This window comes from Podarcis filfolensis, assembly GCF_964270895.1.
Source record: "Podarcis filfolensis genome assembly, chromosome: 6".
NCBI lineage: Eukaryota > Metazoa > Chordata > Lepidosauria > Squamata > Lacertidae > Podarcis > Podarcis filfolensis.
This window is the reverse complement of record NC_139609.1, coordinates 71,426,962-71,454,036: the sequence shown is the minus strand read 5'-3', so window position 1 is coordinate 71,454,036 and position 27,075 is coordinate 71,426,962. Positions and strand designations below refer to the sequence as shown.

Here is a 27,075-nt window from a genome sequence, read left to right as displayed (position 1 = left end):
GCACCATTCACTATATCTTTTTTTGAGAAAAACAAAGTAGTATATATGCTCGTAAATATACCTAGTTACTGTAGGCTGGAGTCCTCCACATCTGTGTAATGGCTATTCTCCTGAAAGAGAAGAAAAAGGGGAAGGAGATTATTTGGTTCTCTTTTTGAGCTGTTGGTAGGATAAGGGTTACATGTATTGGAAATAAATAACCCTAACAGTGATATCTTATACATGGCAACTCAGAGCCCTTACTGAATTCAGGTGGGCTCATTCCCAGGTAAGTGTGTATAGGACTACAGCCCAAGTATCCATGCGGTTGGGTTGTTGCCAATTTCTTATGGGTGCATAGGCCCATTTGTAAAGCAGAGATGGTTGTGGGCACCGCATACATACTGCAACCAAGCACACACCGCAATCTCTTATATTGACTGCGGCTGAATTTTCTTTCTAGCCTAATTTCAAAGGGGGGTGGACTCTGTAGGTGCCCAAGAAGGCATCTCTGACCACGTGGGTGCCACATTGTCAACCTTTGTGAAAATTGGCAAAAATCTAGTTCTGTAAGCATTCATTACTAATAAAAGTGATGCTGGAGCATTAGTTCAGCATTAGTAACATCAAAGTGCAGCTCAGAAGTATCTGAATTAATAATCTGAGCAGAATGCCCTGAGAAGAGCTTCTTGTAGGGGGAAATATGATACATGAGATGGGAGTTATAAAATACTTCGCACACGGGCAAATGCTCTAGAAATCATTGCTAAGTGATGATACCAGTACTTTAAAACAGCTTGGGAATTTGTTGAGCAAGCAGGGCTGGGTCCAAAGAAGTTTCCATGAATTTTTATAGCTTGTTCCTCTTGAACACTATTAAATCATGCATTAAATGTGAATCCCCCAATCATTACACTTCTTTGGAATTATTGGTTCAAATACTTGGGCCCTGGTTTGGCAGCTGATTATTCACAGTGACATTTCATGCTGTAGCAATGCTTAATTTGGTTAATGCAACACCACCACCAGCAGCCCGTACTGTATCTGCACAACAAGGTAGGGTAGTGGCTGACCTACCAAGGAAAAGTCACTGGGGTTTTCTCCAGTGTGCCACAGTGGCTTTCAGTGAATGAAGAAAGACGCACGTTCTGGAATTATGGCCCCTCTAAACTTTGTATTGCATGTGTTATTTCAATGTATACAACTTTCAAGATTGCTCGCTGACAAGTGTATAAACCAAATTGCAGAAAGGTAATAATTTGCTGAACTGGGTTTAACATTTAATGAGATTTGATTATAGAGAGGAGTTCTCATTCTCTCTCTCTCTCTCTCTCTCTCTCTCTCTCTGTGTGTGTGTGTGTGTGTGTGTGCGGGCGCAGTTGGATATTTTATTGGAAATGAGATCAAAGGATAGCTCACGATAATAATGATAAGTCAGATGTTCAGCTGCGGGCCCTGCATGTTCAATTTATGTGCACAGAGTGAAACCATGGTAGGATCTGCTGAACACACTCTTTTGCAAATCTGATGTGCTTGTGGCATTTCCACAAACAGGACATACGATGGAACACATGCAGGGCAGAGCCTGCTAGTTCCATGCCATGCGCACGTTCATTCCATGTGCCCAAATGTCCATGCAGGGCTAAAGCGTTGGGTGGGATCAGCTGCGGCATGCCACCAAGGAGAGTCCTTATCTGTCTGTCTAAGTTAAATGGCCACTGCTGTAAAAGTTTCTTGGCGCTAAGGTTTTAAACCGGTTTTCAAAATATTTAAGTGGTATAGTTTTGGCTACAATTGGGATGATGACGACGACGGCTTGTTAATCTATGGATCACCTCTCACATGCAACTCAATGTGATTTACAAACATGCCGTATAATCTGCTGCAAATAATTTTTAAAACAGTATAAACACACACACAAACCAACTGCGACTGAAAATAGGTTTCCATTTTGTGTTGTTTTTAAACCTAACTAGGAGACCTTTTCATTTAACTGGAAAAAGATGTCAAACTATAACGTCTTCAATTGTTTCTGGAAAGGACAGAGAGCAGGAAGCTGCCATAGCACCACAGGGATACTGTTCCACAAAACAAGGATGGCCAAGCCAAACTGAAAGCCCTGGTCCTCGTAGTTCCTGTGGAGCAGGTTTCTGCTATTTTTGCTTGGCACTGCAAATTTCAGAGCATTATCTGCAGGTCTAGTAAAAACAGAGCATGACAGAGAGAGACTTGAGGTGCTCGTTCTAGTTTGTGGGCTGGGTAGGCAAGACGTTATCAGCAGGGCCCCTGCCTGTATGGGACTAAGAACATCCAGGGATTGGCAGTGAGCCCTACACATGAAATGGGCCTTGGCAGATGCCTGGCATTACCACCAAGTGGTGCCAGCCCTGGATACTTGTTCTGATCTAGCTGAGCCTTTTGCTTATTCGTATCTCTTGCTGGAGAGAGAATCCTGCTGTGAGTGCCTGATTCTCAGTTCCAGCCTAGGATTCAAGGCTACAGTAGCCATGCACCCCCTTTTTTGGAGAGGACTGTCTTCTGTTTGAAGGGCTGCCTTCTCTCAGTTTAAAAATCAAGAGCCATCAGAAAAGACAGTGGGTGGGCTGGCCAACAGCACCTGGATAGCATAATGAGCTGGCACAGAGGTCACATGGGAACTGTCTTCCCTACAATGGTGAGATGCATTGTATTTCTGTTTAAATTATAGTAATTAGGCTAAATTTGCATTTCTACATAGAGATTAGCATATGCAATTCTACGCAAGTCTCTACTTTTGTCCCCTTCTTTGGTGATGCGCAGTTGGCCTCCCCATCTAAGGTTCTGTATTGGCAGCTAAGACGCTGCATTTTAGCCATCCTGAGAATTATAATGTATTATAAATATTAATCCAGTGCTTTGTTACCCCTGGAGGGTGGCATATATGGCTATTAACAGTTGCCCTGTGAGTTTCCATAGCAGGTTTCTCCTTTAATTCACCTACTGCTTGGGAATTTTTTTATAGTTTATATATTGCAGAGGCCTTTGGCTAGTACAATAAAGCTGACTGGCAACCAGCATGAAATATCTTAAAAAGAAAAGAGTGGTATGCCAGGTATTTCAGGAGTGGGAATGGTGTGCATATGTATGGAATTTCAGCCGCCTGCTTCATCGCTATATAGCTCGTTTCACATTTATTTATTTTTAAAAGGGCTATCAATGCATGTGCTGCATTGGATCAGACCCAAGGCAATCTGAGTTGGGAATTTACAACAGCTTATTATGATATGTTTTCCAGCCACATATTCAGACAGTCACACATCTGAGAATAAACTGTCTTGGAACAAAGCTCTTTGCATTAGGCAGAGATTGACAGCCGAGAAAGCCTGGATTTGTTGATTTGAATGTGGAAGGACAGGTCCCATTTCTGAGCATCAACATGCCAGGTGCTTCCTGGAAAGGCCACCTTCCAGGATGGGCTGAAAAGCGGATAACCCAGCTGTAACCGATCACAGCATGAAAGACGGCCATTTATTTGAGGGGAGGGGGAGACAATATTGCTTTTGCCAGCAATCTGAACACTGTCAAAATTGTACAAGGCTTATCAATCCACAGGGGTGGGAGAGCAATGGTTTCCTACCAATTCATCGTCACAGTCATCTCTCAGGAGACCTTCTTCTTCTCCCTCCTCGCCGTTGAGTGGCTCCTCTACGTTCATTTCTGCCTCAGACGCTGTGTCTTCTTGGGAAAGCTCGCTTTTGTTCCCATCTGCTTTCTTTCTGACCTCTGCAGGATGAGATATAGTAAGGGACAAACCCAAGAGATTGACACTCCATTTGGGCCACTCTCTGAATCAGAATCATTTCATTGTTGTTCACACTAACCAGGGAACTCTTAACTTTGTGACAGATCCTGCTTTTGATCAGATGTAAACCAGAGGAGGGTATGGGAGGAGCTTTGATCACCTACTGAGAGCTGGGCAGGGGTGGTGATCCCAGGTTTAGAGAGATGAAACCTCCCCCCCCCCCCGCCATTCACAGTGGGAGGAGTGGGAGAATCCATGGACATGGTTTCCATACAAGAGGACGGGACAAGCAACAACTCCGTGGGTTAAAACCTGAACATCTAATGAAAGTGTTATAAAACCTACCATTTTATGGCTTATGGCTGCAATCCTACCTCCACTTACCTGGAAGTAAGCCCCACGGAATTCTATAGGACTTACTTTTAAGTAGACATAGTTAGGATTGCAGTGGAAATCAGGAAGCACCATCAGATTAAAACAAGTGGGCCCTGCAACAACTTTTTGCAGTGTTGGCTGCTCCTGTTCACTGGTCAGTCTGCTAACTGCCCCCCCACTCCTTTCATTTCCCCCCTCCTCAACTGGAGTTTGTGGCCATTGAACACGCTCAGTCCTCATGGGGGCTGGTGGGGTGCCCTTTCCCATGGGTTTCCACCCCCATAGCTTTTATGTACTCCTGCAAACTCTCTTCCCAAGCCTACTGTTATCTTTCTCTTGTGTTTGTTTGTGTGTCAGAGATGTCACAGAATTCCAATGTACGCAGAAACGGGAGCAGAAAATTGCTGATGTTATTTGTCCCATGTCTGGAACGGAAATCAATCCAGCGAATCGCCATCCACTACCGTTGTTGCCTTCAGTCTGCAAATGATACATAACTAATTCTACGCCAACCAATTTGCAGTGCATTGACATTAAAGTGGTGGGATAATGTAATGACAATGCAACTTATGTAACTTGCATAAATTACATGATTTTGCCGCAGTCGACAGTAAGGCAAATAACACTGTTTTTGGTGGAAGACAAACTGCAGCAGAGCGGAAACTACGCTGCATGTGATTAATATGGGACAGAAAGGAAAGGGATGCCTTTTTACATCTTTAGTATGTGTGGTTTCCAAAAGCTGTTCTGTTTAACTCTGCCATCGCAACCTTTGTGATAAAACGCTAACAGAATATCCTCATCTTTGAGATGCTTCAGAAACAATAGCTTGTACTTAAAAACAATAGTATGTTGGAATAATACAGTGGCCTCAGCTGCTGAATTACAACAGCAAAAGCATAAATGAATGCAGGTCCCCAGGTGAAGGAGTGCTGGCAACAGCTAGGTAACTGGCACAGAGTTAATCTCTGCACCTGAACTCCTGCAATGTTTCGGCCTCATTGACAAGAGATTTGGAATCAGCCCACTGACCTGCCGATGCTTTCTGTTGTTCTGCAATCTGCTCCAATCTGCCCAGGAGAGCATCAATGTTGGATTTGATCTGCGTCAACTCCGTTTTAATTGTCTGCAGTTCATTGCATTTCACTTGGAGAAGAGAGAGAGAGAGAGAGAGAGAGAAGCTGGAAGCAAGGCTTACTATTCTTTCTTATTTTGCAAAAGTGGTGCTTTTCTTGAGCGGAGACTTAGTTCTTTTCCTTATATACCTTTCAGTAGCAGGTCCTACTAGGGAGCCATCGCAAAATAAGGTTGTTGGATTCAATATAGGACAGGTCTCCTTTGCCTTTCATAGCTGTGAAGAAGACAGGAGAATTTTGGCAGGTACAGTTTCTCCCATCCTAGTGCTCCATAAATGGGACAAGCAATCAATGCCCCAATCCTCAGACACAGCTTATTAAAGGCACGGAAGCTCTGGACTATAATGACTTTGGCAAGAGAATGACATTGCTTGGAAGTAACCATGGATTGTAACTTTAACCCCCCCCCCTCCGCCAAACCTGAGAATTTTAACATACAAACCTTGAACGTTTAGCAATGGATTCTCATTTCATTTAAAGATGCTTTACACAATCACTTTGGTGGTGCACAGGTGCGGAATGATCTGATCAAGAGATCACCTTCCTCCTTTTTTTTGCAGTGTTTCCTTTGTAGAACTCAGCATGGACAGAACTAGAATTAGTTGGCTCTGCGTGTCATTGGCTTTGGTTCAACTTGCTGCTGTTCTCCCTCCTTTCTGCCCTGTCAGTCCCAATGGGGCACCAACCACCACCGTGTTTTTATAAATATATGCATACGTCAAATACAGCAAACAGGGTTGCCTTGCAAAACTATTGTTAGCATATGTCGTACAATACAATGCAAAGGCAGGCTTTGAAGGCAAGCTCCGGTCTTTGAAATATGAATTATCTCTGTGTAATAACATAGAAGCTTACATTTTAATTTGGCAGAGCTGTTTGCAATGGCAGCGGATCGGGCAAAGAGTTTGACTGGGAGTGTTGCTTTTACGCGCCGTACCAAAGGGATGGTCACTCGTGGACGCTTCACAGGAACCACCCTGGGAATGGGAGACACCCGTCCCCGATACTCAAAGAGTCTGCAAGACAAAAGTAGCTTACGGTAGAAGAAGCCCCCTCCCTTTCCCCCATAAAGTTCTATATGATTGTAAGACCTTAAGATAAATTTAAACATACAATTCAACTACGACATCCCATCAGTACATGGATTTCTTGTTGTGCAATGAAACCTCCCCCATCTCCTCCTGCTACACATATCCTCCTCAAATCTGCTCCAGAGGTTTGGAGGAAACCCCAGAAGAGATCTAAGGGGCATCTAGGGGGAAGAGAGGGAGAGAGAACATTTCACTGCACAAGTGGAAACCCTTGCAGTGACAGAACGTTCATTTAGCACTGTGTTGGATTCCAGCCCTAACGCTTATTGCTTCCAAATGAATCCTTTAATGATACAATTGCAAACACTTACTTGGAACCATGCAATGGAACTTCCACATCAGCTTTTTCAAATGTACGGAATCCTTACACAAAATCAATATACAAAAGACCTTAAAAACGCCATACAAATGTAAGATGCTATGCAAAATCGATAAAGACCTCACACAATACTTTCAGAAATTTAATACATCATTAACTCTTACAATTCTTGCATTATAAACCTAATACTTAGTTCTAATCTAAATACTTGTCTACAAATGTATAATAAGGGAAATGGCTTGCCTTTTATTAGGCTTTCTGTAGCGAGCTACTTTGGCTCAAATTTGTTCATTTTGACCCTCTTCTGTTTTATCTGTAGTACCCATGTGATTTTACTCAAGGATGCTATTCCCCACATTTTTATACCTCATTCCCTTAATTGTGCTGTTTCTTTCCTTTTCCGGTATTTAGCCTAGAGGACATGGGCTGCTACTATCACATGAAAAAGTAGCTTTAAAAAAATCTTTCAGAGCAGCTCCTTTTATATAGGTCAAAAGATGACTTATAGGACACATTTTGTCATCTTTTGAATGACTCAGGGGCATAGGAAGCCGTGCCACTTCATTGGTCTAGATAGGCTCAGTATTGTCTGCATTGACTGGCAGTTGCTCCTCAGGACTTCAGGCTTTTCCTAGCCCTACCTGGAGATGCCAGGGATGGAATCTGAGACCACCTTCATGCAAGGCAGAGATGCTCTACCAGAGAGCTGCTCTCCTTCCCCAAGGACTGTTATTTCCTGGCAAGGTATCCATGCAGGCGAACAGACCAAAAGGTATTCTCTAATCCTGCCACATTTCCAACAACTAGCCATAAAATTATTTTATACATTTTGGATAGCATAAGGCAGGAATGGTCAGACGTCAGGGTTGCAGGATCGACTTTTGTTTTCTTCCCTGAAGCCCCAAAAGTCACCAGCTGGGGACAGGTGTAAAATGGTGGAGGCAACATACTCTTAGACTAAAGGGTATGCTCAGTACAGGAATAAGTTTCCAGTACCAAAATTGAGCTCATAATCATGTCACTCAAAAATCTACTTCTGGTTCCCTTTCCCTCAATCTTTCCTCTTCTCAACAGCCTATTTTAGAAGGGGGCGTGGATTTTTTGTTGTTGCTGCTGTGAGCCAGAATCCTTGCTGAACATCTGAACATCACTCAGAGATCGGCCAGTAGATACCAATTTACCTTCTGCCCACACACTTGGTCTAAGAGCTATCAAGTGTTCAAAGCTTAAGCACTTTCTAATAATGTTGTAGAAACTATTTATTTGCAATTTGTGGAATCTCATGTATATGTGGGAATAATCTGGGATGATCTCATTATGATAACTGAGATACATCTTTGTTTTATCCAAAACTATTCTATTTCAAAGCAATTCAATTGTCTCACTCCTGGCCCTTGATGTCTTAGCCAAGGGGAAAAGGAGCAGAACAACAAACACTTTTCAGCAGCACAGAACCAGACTGCGGCGAAATACATTCAAACCAATAACAAACTTGGATGAACATGAGGCAATGTTCCCTTACTGCCTCTAGGGGTAGCTAGCATTCCATCCACACATGCCAGTCACTAGATTGCCTGGGATAAAAAGCGGCAGCTAGGGATGATTATTTGATCATGAAGGTTTTGGAAGACACATTCGCTAAACCAATGCCGTTAACCGCACACAGAATACTTTTACTTAACAAATCACTATAGCCTGCAAGACTGTGACTTTTAATGCATTTTTAAAACACCTTAATGTTTCCACTCTTAGAATTAATTTAGGAACTCCCGAGGACTTGAGAACTGATGTACAAGCCCAGTTCTTTTGCTTTTCTACACCATCGTCCCTTCCTCTCCTGTGCTCCTTATCTCATTTTAGTGTCTATCCATAAACGTTTCTGGTGGGTAGAAAGTTGTGGCCTTTTATACCATGCAGTTTGAGATGCAGACAGAAGCAGGCACAATGGTATTTATCCAAGTTGCATATGCAGGCAGACAAGGAGAAGGAACTTTCTGAGCACAAAATACTTTTTTTGTCTTTAGCAAACCTATGGATACCTAGATGACAAGAGCACTCAGGAACCTATTGGGGAAATGTCAACCTGGGGAAGTATGTGAATGCCTCCAAGAGAGCAGGGGAAAGAATAATAAAGGAAGGCAGGAAAGAGGGAGAGCAGGAAGATAGGCATTATGAGAAAAGCATGTGGATGTGGAACATGAAACCTGAGTTTTAAAAACACCAAGGGCTGTTCCCAGTCACATCCCTGATTGCCTTTGCAACCATGGGAGGAATTCATGGTACACCTTTATGCTCCTCCTCCTTGATGGGTTTGGGATTTGTCTCTTGTGACTTTTGAAAATCTATCCCCATCAGCTGGATTCAGAGCAATTAACACAGTGCACTTCTTTCAGAGCCCCAGAAATGCATTATTCCATTCCTGCCAGCTCAACTCAAGGTGTATCACTTGCTCCTTTCAATCTGCTTACCTGTCATAGAAGTCATCTCTGTAGTAGTCGTAGTCAAATTCGTAGCCACTGTAGACAAAAGAAAACCAGTTAGTATTATTCTAATTTTCCCCACCCATTTCTACTCGCTTGTCACAGCCTTTATAACGTGGGGTGGGAGACCTGTGGTTCTGCAGATGTTTCTGGACTACAATTCCCATCATTTCTGAACCTTAGACTATGCTGGTTGGGACTAGTGGGAGTTGGTGTCCAACAGCTGTGCCCCAGAATATATCTGGAGTCCCCATTCCTGCTTTATGAGGTAGCAGAACTCAGCCTTGCAGATTTGGAAGAAAAGAAAACGCCCTGACTGTATGCAGAACCATTTTGGCACAGCAGGACACCCAACTTGCACAGAATTAAGCCACAACCAGGCCTTCAACAGGAAATCATGTAAAGCAGCCAGCTTTGAGCTATAGTAGCATGAGGTTATAATGACGTAGAGGCTCAACCAACAGTTATTGTTAGCTGGGCTACCAAAAGATAAATGGGCATCATTTTAGAAGGCAATCTGTTCTTAGCTGGAGGGGTCAGGATACGGGGAGATAGGGGCTGCGTAAGCACCTGTCAAGAACGGTTGAGGCGGAGTCACTACCATCAAAGTGCCAGCGGCTGCCTTGATAACCCGCCATTTCCCTTTTCTCTTCCCTGAGCGATATTTTATACACTGTAATGAAACTATCATGCAGGAACCCTTGATAGAAGAAAACTTTCAGCATGAATCCATCTGGCGAATAGTAGAAATGGAAAGCTTTGACATTTCCTGCTGAAAAGGAGCATATAGCTACACATCAGTTTGAAAGGTCGGCTCAGAGTGGAATTTTTAATTTTGCCTTGACATTTTTGACTTCCCAGTGACGTGGAGGCAGCATTTCAGGACAATAAAAACCACCAGAGATTTAATGCTCGGCCCCTCGCACTGCTCCACAGGAGCAACCCCCCTGCCCCTTATTCTGCCTGAGAGTCTGTACAGCTGGCAATGGGGCAATTTTTTCAGCCCCAGGGCAGCTTCCTAAGGGCCACATGCCAGTGGTAGGAGAGCCTAAGGGATAGAGGCAAAAGTGGCCAAACCAACAACTGTACCTTTAACCTTTGTACTGTAGAATAGATCCTCCAGACAAGCAAAGTGAGAGGCATCGTCACAGTTCAAGGACACATACCAAGAGGGCAAAAAGAAAAAAAACGAGCGGGGTGTGTGAGGGTGTGGCCTTGGGGGAGTTCTGAGGGCCAGGCAGAAAGATATGGAAGGCCACATTCACCCCCAAGCCTGAGGTTTCCCATTCCTGCTGTTGCACTTGGACCAGGAAGGTCTGGGTTTAATTTCTTTTAAAAACTGCAGAAAACAAACTACTTCCTTTTCTGTTTGCCTCTGAATTCTCTGACATCTCTATCCCTCATACATGCCACCTTGAGCTCTTGACAATCCCATGGAAGAAAGGTAGGATACATAAAGGCAGCAAATATACTCTGTAGTCCTTTTTCCTGTAAATAAGTAGCAGTAAATAATTTGGTATACTATAGTATACCTTGATGGTAATAATCACCAAGGGATATGGTTAGATGTAGGTAGCTTCCTGGTTCTCACCATGTTCCATAGGGTGTTTCAACAGGATATGGGCCTTGACTACATTGATTTAATGATGCATTTAGGTCTTGGGTGGATAGCTGATTGCTGAATTCAGCAGTACATTTAATTATTCGTTTTAGAATGACAATGTGAGTCAGCATAGTTAAGCCCATTGGGGCAGGAAACAGACAAAAAGAATGAGGAAAGGGTTCTGGGACCTATTAGGCTTTCAGTCTTAAGGCTGAAAGCATCCATTTCAACTTCTTTCTTTTTAACTCAACCCTTTCCCTTTGGGTTACTCATAATCTCAGAGAAAGGCTGGCACATTTCCAGAGAACAGAGCTATCAAAAGTTATTAAACGGAACGATGAGGAGCACACTTTGGCCTCCATGTTTGACTGATTCAAGCTGGCAAGATCACTGAAGCTGGTTAGAGCAGAACAGCTGCATAGTCCAATGCTTGATCTGGGAGTTCTATAGGCAGCTCGGAGGAGACACGCAGGATCACCAGACCATTGGTCCATAAGGCTCAGCACTGTCTACTGTCTCCTGATGGGCAACAGCTTAAAAGAGCTCAAGGAATGGTCTTTCTCCACCTTGTTATCTGAAATCCTGTTAACTGGAGATGTGAGGAACTGAACCTGGGGTGTTTTATGCTTTTAGGTATTAGTAGTAGTAATGTTGTTGTTTAGTCGTTTAGTCATGTCCGACTCTTCGTGACCCCATGGGCCAGAGCACACCAGGCACTGTAGTAATAGTAACAACCAAATAGCCCAGACGGTACAGCATGAGACACTTAATTTCAAGGTCATGGGTTCGAGCACCATGTTGGGCAAAAAGATTCCTGCATTGCAGGGGTTTGGAACAGATGACCCTCTTGGTCCCTTCCAACTCTACAGTTCTGTCAGTTGTATATCAGATGACCTTAGGGCTGGTGACAATAAATAAAATGACCATACAACATACACTGTAAAAAAATCACAAAAATTACCACTTCACATAAAATCCAATAATCAGTGGGGAGGGAAATCAATGCAAGCAGCTCAAAAAAAGCTGTATCTGGCAGCCACCCTCCTCATGAGAAAAATGTTTTAGTGAATAGGTCTTATGTTTAAGTGACCTTGGTGTTGGAATGAGACCAATAATGGTTCCAGCCAAGCCTCCACATATTCAGTTCCTGAGTATTCCTCAGTTTGAGAGTTTCGAAATAAACACATAGTAATAGTTACAATATTGTACAAAAGCATCCTTGACTAGAGTATCAGACAAAGGGGAATAGGCAGGCATCATGTGTATGTTCTTTGGTAAAACGAGCTATCCACTGGTGTTATTATTATTTTAATCGAAGGGCAAGAACATAATACAATCCTAAAGGTGGTTAGAAATCATCAAAACAAACACAGATCCTGCTATGCGGTTCTGATCAGTGAATAGGACTTTCATAGCGGGTTTCCTTTTTTTTTAAAAAAAATAATTTTTATTAACTGGCCAATCACATCAAATTAAATCACATCACATAAATTCCAAATTACAAAGCCAAATTTTTAAATTTTGTTGGGGGAACCCATACTTCAAGATCCAAAGGGGGATTCAGATCATCTTCTTATTACTGCGTTAATGTCCAAATCAGTCCCAATCAGTCCAAACAAAATTCATAATTCTATCCAGTCTTATCTTGGTGTTTCCACATCATATCTTGTTCATATAATTTCTATTTTTCCTTTACGATCTCTTCTGTTAGTCTCCTTAAGCCGATAAGCAAAATAATAATCCTGTGTGGATTTCCCGTTCCTCCACTAAGTCCAGATGGTTTCCATATATCTCCTTCGTAGATAACATCGCTCTTTCCATCATAAATTTGGCATTTGTCGCTCTTAAGTCCCACCGAGAAGTTGATCCACGATATGTAAACAACTCTATTTCTCTCTTTCTCCTCCCAGACCCAAGAGCTCCAACAATGCTTCCCAAAATGGCGACGGCATTTTTAACTGCATCATTCCAAAACTCTTAGCTTTCCAGCTTCATCTTGAAACATTGCTTTGGTTCGAAAGTTTATCTCCACACAGCCTTAAATCCACAGCTTAAGCCCTTAGTTTCTGACTCATTAGGGGAGGGGATTCTTGTTAAATCACATAATAAAAAGGAAGGCAGGTTTTTTCCCCCCTCCCCCCTCAGTCATACCGTATCTTGACGTATCTTCTCATATTTTATTCTTGTCTTGTTATCAGAGATCTCTTCTGTCAGCAGTCTTTACTCCCCTTTTTCCTTGAAGCATGTGCAATTTATTTCGTCCAAATTGTTTCTTTTGAAGATGCTTGCAACTAGCGGCGCGAATCAGGGACGGCGTCCAGGAGTGCCGAAATCCCACAGGAGGGCTTTGTGCCTAGTGCCCCCACCCCCACAAATTCGGTGGTGGTATAGGGCACAGCAGGCAAGGGCTGTCCCCCCCACAATCCTGGGGGGGTTAAGGAGGCTAATTACCCCCATCATAGCCTCCAAATTACCTCGTGTGGGTCGGAGAGATGTTATTGTCAGCCATCTTCCGATGCGCCACCTAGTGGCCCCCTCCATAGCGGGTTTCCTTAAGGTCATACCTGGGCAGTGTTTTGGACTTGACAAAAGGAGAGTTACTAGCTTGGGTGCTCTGTCTCCATGGGAGCTAATTGTTAGAACATTGCTTCTTGATGCAGGACCACTCTGCGGTGTTCTGGCTAGAAAATTGATGGAAGGTTATGAAAGGGGGCATATCACCCTAGGTAAGGATGAGGTAATCTAGCTGTGTGTCTGTGGAAGGGAACAAATGGGGGAGACTGCAGTTGGAGTTTTGCAGTGAAAGAGTCAGCTAGTAGCGTTTTGCTTTGGCAGCGAGGGACAGCTACTTTGGAGATCTGATGTGTGGAAGTGGCTTTGGCTGCCTGACGGGGTGTCCAGGCGTCTGCCTCCACCTATGCTCTGTCTGTACATTTGTAATTCAGATACTACAAAACACTGTAGGCTTCTGGTCACCTCCTTCCCAAGGAAGCTGAACCTGGCTAAGCTCTGCTCCCCTGGATTTTATTTTATTTTTTTAACCAGAAGTGAGGAAATCCCAATACCAACCAAGCACACAAACCAGTTAAAAATCCCTCATAAAACAAGCAGCAAATCACTGGTAGGAACATGATAATGATGCAGCTGCTTAATAATATCAGAAAAAGCAAAGAATCATAAAATGATAGAGATGGAAGGGGTCCCGAGGGTCATCTAGTCCAACCCCATGAAATGCACACATCTCAACTAAAGCATCCATGACAGATGGCCATCCAACCTCTGCTTAAAAACCTCCAAGAAAGGAGAATCCAGAACCTCCTGGTGGAGTCAAACAGCTCAGACTTTCAGAAAGTTCTTCCTGATATTTAGTTGAAATCTCCTTCCTTATAACTTGGATCCATTGATTTGGGTCCTATCCTCCAGAGCAGAAGAAAACAAGCTTGCCCCATCTTCCATGTGATAGCCCTTGTCTGAAGATGGCTATCATATCTCCTCCCAGTCTACTCTTTACTAGACTAAACCTACCCAACTCCCTCAACTGTTTCTCATAAAGCTTGGCTTCTAGATCCTTTATCATCTTGGTCGCCCTCCTCTGCACCCATTCCAGCTTATCGATATCCTTCTTTAATTGTGATGCCCAGAACGGGACACAGTATTCCAGCTGTAATCTGACCAAGGCAGAATAGAGTAGTACTATTATTTCCCAAGACACCATACTTCTGTTGATGCAGCCTAAAAGAGAATTAGGCTGGGGTTTTTTTTTGCTGTTGCATCACACGGTTGACTCATGTCCAGCCTGTGGTCTGCTAAGACCCTTAGACCCTACTAGCAAACCATGTAGTCCCCCATCTTATATTTGCCAAGCTAATTTAAATTCTCAGCAAGTGCTTTCAGTGGCATAGGAACATAAAAAGCCATCTGAAACAGTGTCAGAACAGAGGTTCATCTAGCTTAGAGTTGTCTACACTGACAGCAACTCTTTCAGAGAGGGGACATTCTCAGCCCTACCTGGAAGTGCTGGGCATTCTACTTGGGACCTTCTGCATGCAAAGCAGATGATGTGTCATGGACCAAAGGGTGTAAGTCTGGCCCCACACCCCATAAGTCCTGGGACCAGAAGTGCCTGAAAAACTGCCAGAAGCAGTGAGCTGGTGGTAGTAGTAGTAGTGTGTTTTATGTGACAGCAGTGACTACAAAAAGCCAAGCAAGGCATGCAAGTGTGTGCATGCAAATGCTGGGGTGGATGCAGTGCCAAGGTTGGGGGGAATCTTCAAGGCCTGAGCTCCCCTCAAACCCAGCATTGCCTCCAAGTGCCTTGAACAAGCTAAGCAGTGCTGTTTCCACTTGACAGCAAAAAGGGAGAAAAGGGACAAAGAATTTCTGGACACCACCACTGAGAAGGCCCTGTCCTATGTATCTATGTGTCTCATCTTAGATGGCACTGGAACACGAAGCAGGACCTCCTCTGGTAACTGATGCAGGACAGGAGTAGATGCTCCTTTTATATATCCAGGATCCAAAGCCATTTAGGGCAGGGAGGACTAACCTACTGCCTTCCTGATGTTGCTGTTCTACAACTCCCATTATCCTTGACCTTTGTCCATGCTGGCGAGTGCTGATGGGAGTCCAACAACACCCAGAGAGCCACAGCTTAGCCACCACAAATTTAGAGTTCAAAAGGTGAAAACCAGCACCTTGAATTGGGTCAAATGAAGTTGGGACTATATGATCAGAAACCTATGCTTCCCTGAGCACTCTGGTTGCTTCAGTTGTCATTTTCATTTTATAGTATATGAAGTTTCCATGCCTTCAGACAGTGCTTTTTTTCTCCCCTAAAAAAATGTTTGGGGGTACTCTCATTTTGACTCAAGAAAATCACCATTTTATAGTCCAAATCAGGAAAAATAAAATATAGTAAATGGACAAAAGTACAAAGATTCACAAAATGTTTAGGGGTATGCGTATCCCCAGAAAAAAGCACTGCCTGCAGATACTGTAGAAAGACCACTCAAACATAAATACTCATGTCAAGTGTTTCCACAGTGCCTTGGAGTTATGGCTGCAATCCTCTGCAATTTTATTGGAGATGCACAACCCACTGAGTTCAGTAGGCTGTTCTTCAGAGTAAATAGGCATTTCCACATAGGAGTTTATTGTGGATTCGGTGGTATGCAAAGTTTGCGCAACATACTATGTCTTCCACATCAAAATGCCATCCCACATTATCACCAAATTAAACTGGATTTACTGTTTCCATAGTACCCTACACCTGCTGCCAAAAAATAACCCTTTGCAAAAATGGTACATCTGAATTAAATGGGTATGTGTGTGTGTGTAGAAATACAGGGGAGCATTTTGATTAGCATGTCGTTGTGAAGATGCTGCAAAAAACAAACAAACAAACAAACAAACAAAAAACGGCCGTGCACGAGGAGCCCTGACTCCACAATAAACTGCTGCACAGAAACACCCCATGTGTTCAGGATTGCAAGGCAAGGATCTTTAATCATAAGCAGCAGTTAGGCAGTAAATAATCCCCCCCCCCTTTTAATGGTTAAGGGATGATGAATTCACTGCTGATAGCAATAATAATCTCTGTAGTTTATGGCTCAAAAATCAATGTGCTGTATCCGTACAATACCACCCACTTTCACACCTGTATCTTCATAGTCTGTGTTTCCCTCTTCCATCCCCTGCAACTGCATGGAAACTTACCTTAAGAGAGTAGACAGGAGAATTTAATGTCTCCTGCTCCTTAGCTGTATGCAGAGATTTAGAAGGCTGTGGCAGACACTGATCCAGTCATAAATCATACTGTTCTCAATAAAGAGCCCCAGTGGGCAAAGACATGATATGACAAATGCCACACATCATTATGGTGACCCTTTGTTGAGTTGATTTTAATTTCCACTATTTAAATCTGCAAAGGGCTCCTAGGAGGATTCTGAAGCATCATGTGCCTCATTGATCACTTCCAGGTGAGCTGTTTATTGAGCATTTATCCTGGTTTGTTTCCACACTTCGCAGGGAGGCTAGATGCTGTTCAGCTATTTACTGAGCATTCATTCTGGTTTGTTTGCGGGGAGGTTATACAAAGTTGTGCCAACCAATTAATATCCCACACTTTCTAGTCTGAATTGGGTTTTTTGTTTTTTGTTTTGGTTGGTGGTGGTTTTGTTGTGTGGGAATGGCAAACCAACTTTAATTATGCAATCTAAATTTGCTGATATGAGACTGAGTTCCATCCAAATATAAGAACGGCCTGGAAGTGTCCAGTATTACGTGGAATTTGTGCTAATAAATACCCCTGTTAAGAGCAGGCAGAATAACTGAACTCACTACCATGAGAACCATAGCAATTGGACACAATCTTGCCCAGAATACAGTATATTTTAAATGCTATAGATTTCAATGGGGTTTTAACAGCATAATCTGATGCATTTTTACTCGGATGCAGTCCCACAATATTCAATTGTGCTTACTCCCAGATAGGTATGCATAGAACTGCAGTTTAAGACTGCAGCGCAATTCACTTACTTGTAACTTGGCTTACTTGCATGAGCAACCTGCTCTTTACGCAGTTTCCGGAGACACACTAGCTCTCTGCCTCACAGCAACAGGTTGAACAAGAATGGACCTGTGTTACCTCCCAGATCAAAGTCCCTGTTTTGAAAGGCTTGTGGAAATCACACAGTTTCTCTGGTCTGTTTGACAGTGAGCACAGAAAGAAGTTTCTGTGATGTTTCAACTGGTGAATTGCTGCTTCTACCAGTGGGAAGGGATTAATAAAGGATAGGATGGGGGAGAGTGCTGGGATGTGTACTGTTACTATTTACCTTTATACTCCTGAAATATCAAGCCCGGCCATGTGAGAAATAGCTCCATGCTTTTATCTTTCCCCACCTGGGATCTGAATGAGACAGCTGGCTGACTGCGGGTCTCTTTAGTAGGTGGGTGGAAACTATACCCCCCTCCCCATCTTGTTAGCTAATGCTTGACAGATCAGATGTGATTATGCTCACATCTTTAATTCCTCTTCTTTTTCTTTATTCCTGATGTTTTTTCAGGATGTCCTAAATTTGGGATTGTATCAGAAATGAAGTGGAAGCTTAGAAGAAATCCATTCTCTTCCATTGTCTCATGTAATTGATCTCACATCCACACAATACATTTAAAGCACATGGCTTCCCTCCAAAGAACCCCGGAAAGTGAATTTATTTTTAATTTTTTAATTTTATTTTGACAAAGTAATAATCATAAATAAGAATCAAAGTATGCACCCCACCACCGAAACCATTCCATTCTAACTATCCAACCTCCCAAAATTTCAACACCTCTTGCGATGGTTTGACCCCTTTCCGTTTTAACAGTACAAATTCTACAAACATACTCCATATCTCCTCAAAATCATTTCTCCTGCAAATTCCCCGTCTTACCTTAATGGCACATGCTAATTTATCATTAATAGTATTTTTTACCCTTCACAGAATTACAATCCCAACACCCTTAACAAACTACAATTCCCAGGATTCTTTTGGGGGAAAGCCGTAATCTGTAAATGTGCTTTAAGAAATATGGCTGGTGCAAATGTGACACCCATGTAACAAATGCAACAACACAAGCACAGGCAAAACAACAAGCAGAACCTAGAAACAATGCAAAGTACTGTAATGACTGGCAGTGACCAATTGCAAATTGCCACTCTCTCATGCCAGGCCTAACACAATTTCCATGCTTAGCAGATTACATCCCTGGAATTTTTTGGCGTTTGCTACCATCCTGCATTGCAACCATCTCATCTGCATGTCTACTTGGAAATAAGCCCTATTGAATTAAACTGGACTACTCCAGTGTAAATGTGCATATGATTTCATCTTACAGAGGGTTAGAATTGGGATGCTAGACTCCAGCTAGAGATGGACAAGTCAGCCTATTTCCAATCCGTGTGAAATTCACATCTGTATTCCTGCCTTCTTTCTGCATTAATCTTCAATTAAAAGCAAAACAAAACCCAACAACAAAATGTGCACTTAAATATGTATTTAAATACACAGTTATACATGTATTTTGTCTCAACATACGACCTTGCGCATGAAGTTGTCGGATGCATTCAGAGGGCAGGAGAAAAAAATCGTTCACATTTTTAAGTGAACCAACCTAATGTGCACTTAGGTGCACAGACTAAAACTCGGTTCCCCAGATTATGAGACTACTGCTCTTAACCACTACACCACACTGGTTACAGACTTATGAATGAATATGCATGGAATTGATGTGATCCAGAAAAAGACTCATCCGTCCACCCCAATGGATGGGTGGGGTCATTTGAAAAAAACTGGAAGATTTGGGATAGACTAAAGAAGATGCTTCTTCATGCAGCTCATAGTTAAACTATGGCATACACTCCACAGTTGCAGTAGCAGCCACCAGCCTGGATGGCTTTATAAGAGAATTAGGCAGATTCATGGAGGAGAAGGTGACCAACAGCTAATAGCCACAATGGCTATGCTGCTCCTCCATGATTGGAGACAGTATGCACCTGTAGGAGAGGTGAGTGCAGTTGTGCTTAAGTCCTTCTTGCTTGTGCCCTTCCCATAGGATCTGGAAGATCACAATGAGAATCAGATACTGCGCTAGATGGACCAATGGCCTGATCCAGCAGAGCTCTTCTTATGCTTTTTTATGTTCTAACCTTCCTACGGTGGCCTATAAATTACTCCAGATTATTAGCAAGAGTGTGCTGGTGAAACAATTTGGGTTTTTTTTTTTTTAAGGTAGAAAGGGAATGTTGCCCTGGGATAACATTTCTAAAATAACGATCATTGTGCCTGATCGTATAAGCAAGCCTTAAGAAATGTGTGGGCAAACACTCGGAGCTGCACGTATTCTGTGAAAGAATAAACAAACAAGCTGGTGCCAAGGTGACCCAAAATCTGTGTCAAGCAAAGCCATTCTGCCATGTGAATAAATCACACAATTAAGCAAATTTGCACTCATCTGCTTCTTTTGCATTTAGTTTGCTCCTGCTAGATAATTACCAGTAAATAATTAAGAGGCACTACATGAGCAAGAAAAAGAGAAAAAGAACAGTGGATCACAACTGATCCACTGCAAGTCAACTAAGGAAAAATAAAGGGGTCAGTGTTGTGTCCACCAAAGTGACCTACAGCCTGACAGGCTTCACATTCAGCTGCCATTCAAAGAAGGAAAGAAGTGAAGAGGTATTTATCTCATGCTTCTGCTTGCAATTTCAGTCAACTGAACTATTAGCTCTGAAGTCTAAAGATAAATAACAGCGTTTGCACTACTCCCTTTTCTATTTGTAGCCCACAAACTTGAAAGATCCTGGTTATTTTTTTTTAAGAAAAATGTACATAAGTAAATGTCGCATCCGAGAAATGTGGACATTCCTATCCTGAGCAACTTAGGGACAAAACACCACATCTTTCAATTCTGCTGTATGTGCAGCTTTCCCTAGTTTCAAACTCCTGCTCCCCTCTGCCACTGCAAATTTACCCCTCTCCCCACCACCCAATCCGAGGCTGGTTCATCTCACAAACCACAGGCATTTTGTTCACATGTGGCTTGGCTCTCTGTCTAATGGAGAACCGATTCCTATTATAGCCCTATCTGGGCATTTGATCCCTTGGAAAAAGACCTGTAGTTCAGAGACAGAGCATTTGCCTCGAGGGCAGAAGGTCCCAGGTTCCATACCTGACATGTCTAGGTAGGGCTGGAAATGTTCCCATCTTAAACCCTGGAATGCTGCCGCCAGTTTGTGTAGACAGTAATGATTTAGATGGAACAATGGTCTGACTCAGTATAAGGCAACTCATACATATTTGCCAGATATCATACCTTTCCACCAGAACTTAAACCCCTCTTTATCCGGGAAGAAGGTGTTGTGTTGTGCTCATATTTCCGTGAGTTCTGATGGGAAGCAGGTAAAGACCCTCTCACCTTCTCTCTCTAAATGCACACCATTTCCCCCTTTCTTATTTACTATTAGAGATGATTTCCCTGGTCTCTCTCTCCCCCCCCCCCCGTACTTCCCTTAACAACACAAGTGATACAGCACAGTGTTTGATGTGTGTACCATTGCTTGAAGGTAACATAATAACTAAGATGAGGCCAAAACACCAGCCTGGGCAGAGAAGAAAGCTTGGTGGGTAATAAAAACAAGAGTGCCAGGACTTCCCTTTAATCTTCAGATGGGCTTCTTCAAAGTGGCATAAGCTGTGCTAAAGGGGCTACTAAGATTTTACCTGAATTAATGATACGATGAAAGAGGCAGAGTGGAAGAGATTATATTGACAAGAGTATTATTAAGAAGCAGAGGTTGGCAAAGGATGAAAGCAGAGTTTATCTGCTTGCTGAGTTTCTTTTACTCGAACCAATATGAAGATGGGAAGATTGTTCCCCACCCCACCCATAAATTCCCTACCTCTCCCATATTGGCACAATGATTATGCAGAACTATCAATTTGGGGAACCCAGCAAACAAATAGATAAAAGTGATCACATCATCTTCCCTTAAAGCACACGGCTTCAACCTTGGATTCCCATATGCTGATGGACTACAACACCATCATCCCCAGCTGGCTAGCCAACGATCAGGGATCATGGAAGCTGACAGCATCTGGGAGCCCAAGGTTGAAGAACCCTTGATACCTTTGCAGGACTAGCACCATGATTATACCAGCAAATAATTGTGTACCTTGCCCTCCATTCCAAACTGCAATGAAATCTGGGTTTGCTGACTAAGTCCATTAGGCGCTTGGTAGCTGCTTACAATTCCAATATGGAGAGACTGCAAACCACATTGCAGCCTGTAATCTGTAGCATACAGACAGGAACATGACTACTTTTGTTATGTTTGCAGTTATGCAATTTCTATTCATGTCGTAAGCAGCTTTGTGCATGGTTTGAACTATGGAAAGGCGGCATACAAATAAAAGTATGTATGTATGTTGACAAATACTATTACCATGCAACCACTAGTCCACAGTTTGCTAGAGGTGCCTTATTCAAATTTGTTACATTTACAATGAATTATTTTTAGTTTGTTTTATTTTGATAATTTGATGTGAGCTGTAAAGTGGTATATAAATTAAAAATACACTTTTTTTAAAAAGGAAAACGGCAAGCAGTCATCTGTTACCCTTTAGCTGATTCAAAAAATAAATTTATTTGCAGAGATGAGGAGGAGTAATTTTGTAGAGAAACAAGCTGAAATTAATTTGGCAAAAAAGTGTTCCTCAGAACTTTCCACCGGGGATTCTGATTACTGAATATTCTAATATTATGCATCAAACACAGTGTACTTAATGTAAGTGTTTGATATTGAACAGTATTTGATAATTGACACTAAGTGACACTGGTAGCTCATGCACAATAGCAGTTGGTATTTGACAGATATGACAGCTGAAAGAGAACATTTTGTAAAGTAAATGCTGACTTTTCCCTCTTAATAATTCCACATATTCACTTAGCCAATAAGGAAGCAACCTTTTGAAGAGGAATAAAAAACCAAACAACTCCTCCAGAATGTGCTTTAACTTTGGGCACTCTCTTGATGTTGCCTTCGCCTGGAACTGCTTTGTATCTGACATTTCTGCTGTGGGATTCTCTCTGCCCAATCACCATCTTAGTTTTTTCCACATTACACACTGTCCACCCTCCCTATATCCCACCCCCTACTCCTTCCCTGAGCTCCTCTCCATTGAGCCAGTGGCCTTCTCTGAAACATTGCCCTCTACTATCTCTCCTCTCCTTCTCTGCTTCTGCCTGCTCCATAGATGCTGCAGTTATTACCTTCAATTTGTTCCTGTTGTCCCGCTCTTCTAACATACTTTTCTCCTCCCCGCACATCCACACCCCTGGCTCAGTGCCTCTGTTTGATTGTTTCACTCATATTCAGGTACAGCTGAAAGCCTTTGGTGGAGAACAAAAAAAGTGTGTGGCTGATAATCTCAGCCACTATAAATTCATGCTCTCTCCCTTCTTGTCTAAAGCAGCAATACTGCACCCATCTCATCTATACCAACCTTAGAAATTCACAGCACTTTTCCTCCTCCAATCTTGATGCTCTGCTAGGGCCTTGCTCCTGGCTCTCCACCTCCTGACACTTTGCTCAACATTTCCCCACTTCTTCCATGCTGAAACCAAAACCTACCTGCTCTTATTTCTTTCCCCTGCTCCTTCCATATATCAGTTATTCCTCCTCCTACGCTTCTCTCTACCATTTTCATTTACTTTGTCACACCTGACCTCCACTACCCTGCTCTTCCATGTGCTCACTTGATCACATTTAAAACTTACATTTAGTTTAATATTTTTCAATTAAATGGACAAACTTGATCCACTGATACCAGCTTTTCAACTTCCAATAGTTATTTACACCTCCAGCACCCCGCTGCCACCCCCTTGCCTCTTAGGCTGTATCTACACAGATATAAAAAACGCTATTAAAAAAAAGTTACAGGGGGAGGGGGGAACCTGCTCCTAAGGCAATCTGCCATTGACTTTGGATTCTGCTCTACAGCACCATCTGGTGTCAGATTTTTTAATAATGCATTTTTAACGTTATAAATTGATCTCTGTAGTTGAGTCCCCTTCCCCAAGTAATCCTCCCCACTTTGATAGCCACTGCTGTAAACCCAAAATGGTTCCCCCTGGTTAATGGGGAAACAAAACTCTTACAGCAGTTTTGAGAGCAAACTCTAAACCTGTCAGGCTTCGGGGATTCAGATCAAACGAAAGGAGCGTTCTTACCAGTTAGCTTCTTTAATAATCACAGTGAGAGACAAAGGAATGCATATCTCTCTAGAAATGGTGTTGCTTCCAGTAAAGGCTCACCCCCTCCGTCCCCATTAATCTATGTCATTTCTCTGTCGGGTAATCTGATCTTGTTGTTGCTGCGCTTTCTGTTCCATCACTCTCAAAACCCGTCTAGTCTTAGGTGAAGGGGGATCAGGAATGCTTTCCAAGGACACTGAATCTGCCAGCTGTCTCTCTCCTGGCATTTCCTCTTCTAGCTGTTCCTCAACCAGTATTTCCCAGCTTTCCCCCTCTGGACTATGCCCCTCTACAAACCACTGTTCTAAATCAATACTGTCCTCCTGCCCTTGGGAAGGTTCAGGAAAAAAGTGGGGAGGCGGCTCCCACCATTCCTCCTCAGTCCAGCCCCTGACAAAACCTGGGCTTAAAAATGAGTCGGGCCCTATTCTGTATCTGTTCTATCGGGCAGGAGTGGGGGATCTTTTTCAACCTGAGGACTGCATTCCTGTCTGGAAAACCTTTCAGGGGCCACATACCAATGGTGGGAGGGGCCAGAGGCAAAAGCAGATGGAGCAACAAACATGAATTTTACCTTTGTGCAGTAAACTAGTTTCTGCACCCATTTACACACCCCTCTGCTCCATCCTTGGCAGGCAAGAGGCATTCTGGATTGTGTTTCAGCCAAGCAAATGGATTAAAAGAAGGTATGAAGTAGGGCTAATGAGGAGTGTAGCTTGGGGGCAGAGGGGAGATGCAGCCTGGAGAGACTTCTTAGGGCCAGATAGAAAGGCCTGGAGGGCTGCAATTGAAGTTCCCCATTCTTGCCCATACGGCACGACATATATAGACTGTATTTCCTGAATACACGCTTGTCAGATTCTTTTCATTAGGTGGGAATCACAACAACAGAACTTACCTGTATAAGGCGGATGCTGTTCTCTTCAGGCCTTTGGGTCTGTTGGGCTTTGGTTCTCCAGCCATGTTTATATCTGCAGCAAATAACAATTTGGAATTACTGCTGTATTGCTCTCTTCCCATCCCTTATGCGTAATTTTTTGTATCAAAGTCTTTTTTAAAATTTAAAAAAGCTTCATCTGTACTATTATTTGCATACCTTTATGCTATTTCCATACCTGCAAATAAACAAACATATACCAAGAGGTACTGGCCTTTTTCCTTTTGTGAAGGGTATAAAATGTATATGTATATATTGGAGTGTTTTCCACAGCAAATATGTCAGCTAGAGCTGCCAGAGGACCCTCCTTTTAAGTGGCTAATCAATTCATTAAATAAAAGCAAATATATTTCCATATTGCCAAAACCTGTTTGAGATGACTACAGTTTAGTAAACATCTAAGCACTGGTAGAGATATAAGGCCATTTGATCTCCTAATCTTGCACTCCTAGTGCTCGTGAATTCTTTCCCCTCCTCTCTTTTGTGAAGATTATCTCCTGACTTTAGCTTTCACAAAAGAGAGGAGAGAAGGGGAAAGAGTTCAAAAGATTAGGAGTGCATGCATGGTTGGAAGATCAGATCTAAACAATATGATCAAAACAGCACAAAACAAAAATGAAATTAGTTAAAAATAAAACCACTAGCAGCGACAGAAATTCAGATGCCCAATACACCTTGCTTCTCCTCAAAAGCCTGGGCAAAGAGGTGCATCTTTACCTGAAATTGAAAATGTGGCTTGTTGGAAACAGGGAATGAAAACTTCCATTTCCTCCTCTCATGTGCAAAGGAGGAATGAAAGTGAAGGATGGACAACACGGGCCTGTAGCTTGCTATAGCTCGTGTAACACAACAGCAAACCATGGTTTCTTGTTCATAACTGAAATGGGTCTCCCCCTCTCTATTCTCCCCACCTTGTTAAGCAGAACTCCACTCATGTAATGGGGTTTTCCTTGTTCCTTCCTGCACTATAGCTCCCCCAGCCTCCGTGTCTCAGAGGGACCCTCTAAGCACGGGTGGCCCATCCTAGTCTGCCACCTGCAGTAAAATGGGAAGGTGCTGTCTCCTCCACCACCCCTCCACTGAAGTCTCACTTCTTGGGGTTGCAGTGGCTTCTGGTGAGATCTTGGAGGTCAAGGGAGAGTTTTGTGAGATCTTGCCAGAAGCCGCTGCCGTTCCTCCTCCCTTCTCCAGCAGTGGCAGTGGCGGGTGGGGCACGGTTGGGGGCATTGCTCTGCAGGATTCTGCCACCTAAGGTGGCTGCTTAAGCCCACCTCACGGGCAAGCCAGCCCTGCCTCTGGGAGAGCATGAGATTGGGCACAGGGAGTCAGAAGGAGAATTGGGAGAATTTGGCCAGCCTGTCTTGCTCATGCAGAAGTGCCTTTCTGCTTGTGCAAAACATCTCTGGATCCAAGTCATCACATTACACCACTCTCAGCTTATAGTCTTTGTCTACCTTCATCCTCCTGTAAAATGAATGCCAAATATAGAGCACACAGGAGATATTAGTTGTGTTCCTCTGAGCCTGCTTCCATTCAGGTGAGGCTAAAGGCTGTGCTGGGTGCAGACACATGTTTGAAGTCACACAGCATGATTTCATGGACAGTCTTCAACTCCCACAATGGGGGAGAACAATGCTTTTTTGGTCTGCCAAGGAAATGTTCATTCCTAAACCTCTGTACTGAAGGGGTGTGTGATATACATGAGGATAGAAATGTGTGACAAATTTTCGCCGTCTGCATGGAAACCAAACAAAGTAACTCTGCGAACAAAGATGCCGACCGCTTTCTAGAAGCAAAGCATAAGGAAAGGTGATGTACCCTGCCATCCTGTTTTCTGAAAAATGTTCAGATGCTTGATGAAACACCCACAAGGCCCTTCCGGCTTCACCTCACCCCTGACACACTGGGAAGTTGCCGGCACAATGGTACAGCACCACAGATCACAGGCATTCTTACTTCCAAAGCTAAGGAGACTTAAAACATGATACGGGTGCCTGCCAGTGTCACAACAGGGAGACACAACAGAGCTTATGAGGATTTGGGGGAAACACTGCAAAGTTGCTGCTCTACAGAAGAAGCGCATGCCCTAGTCAGGTGCTATACTTGCAGGCAAGACAAGCACATGAGTGGGGCCATACATTGCAGCCCTGTCCCTGGTGTTATGCATGCAAAGCAGCACCCAATTCAAGGTGTGACTATTAGTATATAGTATATAGGGACGTGGGTGGCACTGTGGGTTAAACCACAGAGCCTAGGACTTGCCGATCAGAAGGTCGGCAGTTCGAATCCCTGGGACGGGGTGAGCTCCCGTTGCTCAGTCCCTGCTCCTGCCAACCTAGCAGTTCGAAAGCACATCAAAGTGCAAGTAGATAAATAGGTACCGCTCTGGCGGGAAGGTAAACAGCATTTCCGTGCGCTGCTCTGGTTCGCCAGAAGCGGCTTAGTCATGCTGGCCACATGACCCGGAAGCTGTACGCCGGCTCCCTCGGCCAATAAAGCGAGATGAGCGCTGCAACCCCAGAGTCGGTCACGACTGGACCTAATGGTCAGGGGTGCCTTTACCTTTACGTATTAGT

The 27,075-nt window shown here is 43.2% G+C and overlaps 1 protein-coding gene across 5 annotated transcripts in view; it reads right to left on the bottom strand.

The window, feature by feature from the left end:
* Positions 1 to 27,075, bottom strand: part of RALY (RALY heterogeneous nuclear ribonucleoprotein) — a 206,008-nt gene that overhangs the window by 2,762 nt on the left and 176,171 nt on the right. For all 5 annotated transcript variants that reach the window (XM_083619144.1, XM_083619147.1, XM_083619145.1 and 2 more), the window contains 6 exons: positions 24,461 to 24,533; positions 9,150 to 9,197; positions 6,127 to 6,287; positions 5,168 to 5,281; positions 3,596 to 3,741; positions 62 to 110 (listed from right to left, as the gene is read on the bottom strand). In XM_083619144.1, the coding sequence (XP_083475270.1) occupies positions 66 to 110; positions 3,596 to 3,741; positions 5,168 to 5,281; positions 6,127 to 6,287; positions 9,150 to 9,197; positions 24,461 to 24,533 (587 nt within the window). In that variant the 3' untranslated portion in view covers positions 62 to 65. The remainder of the gene's footprint in view (positions 1 to 61; positions 111 to 3,595; positions 3,742 to 5,167; positions 5,282 to 6,126; positions 6,288 to 9,149; positions 9,198 to 24,460; positions 24,534 to 27,075) is intronic.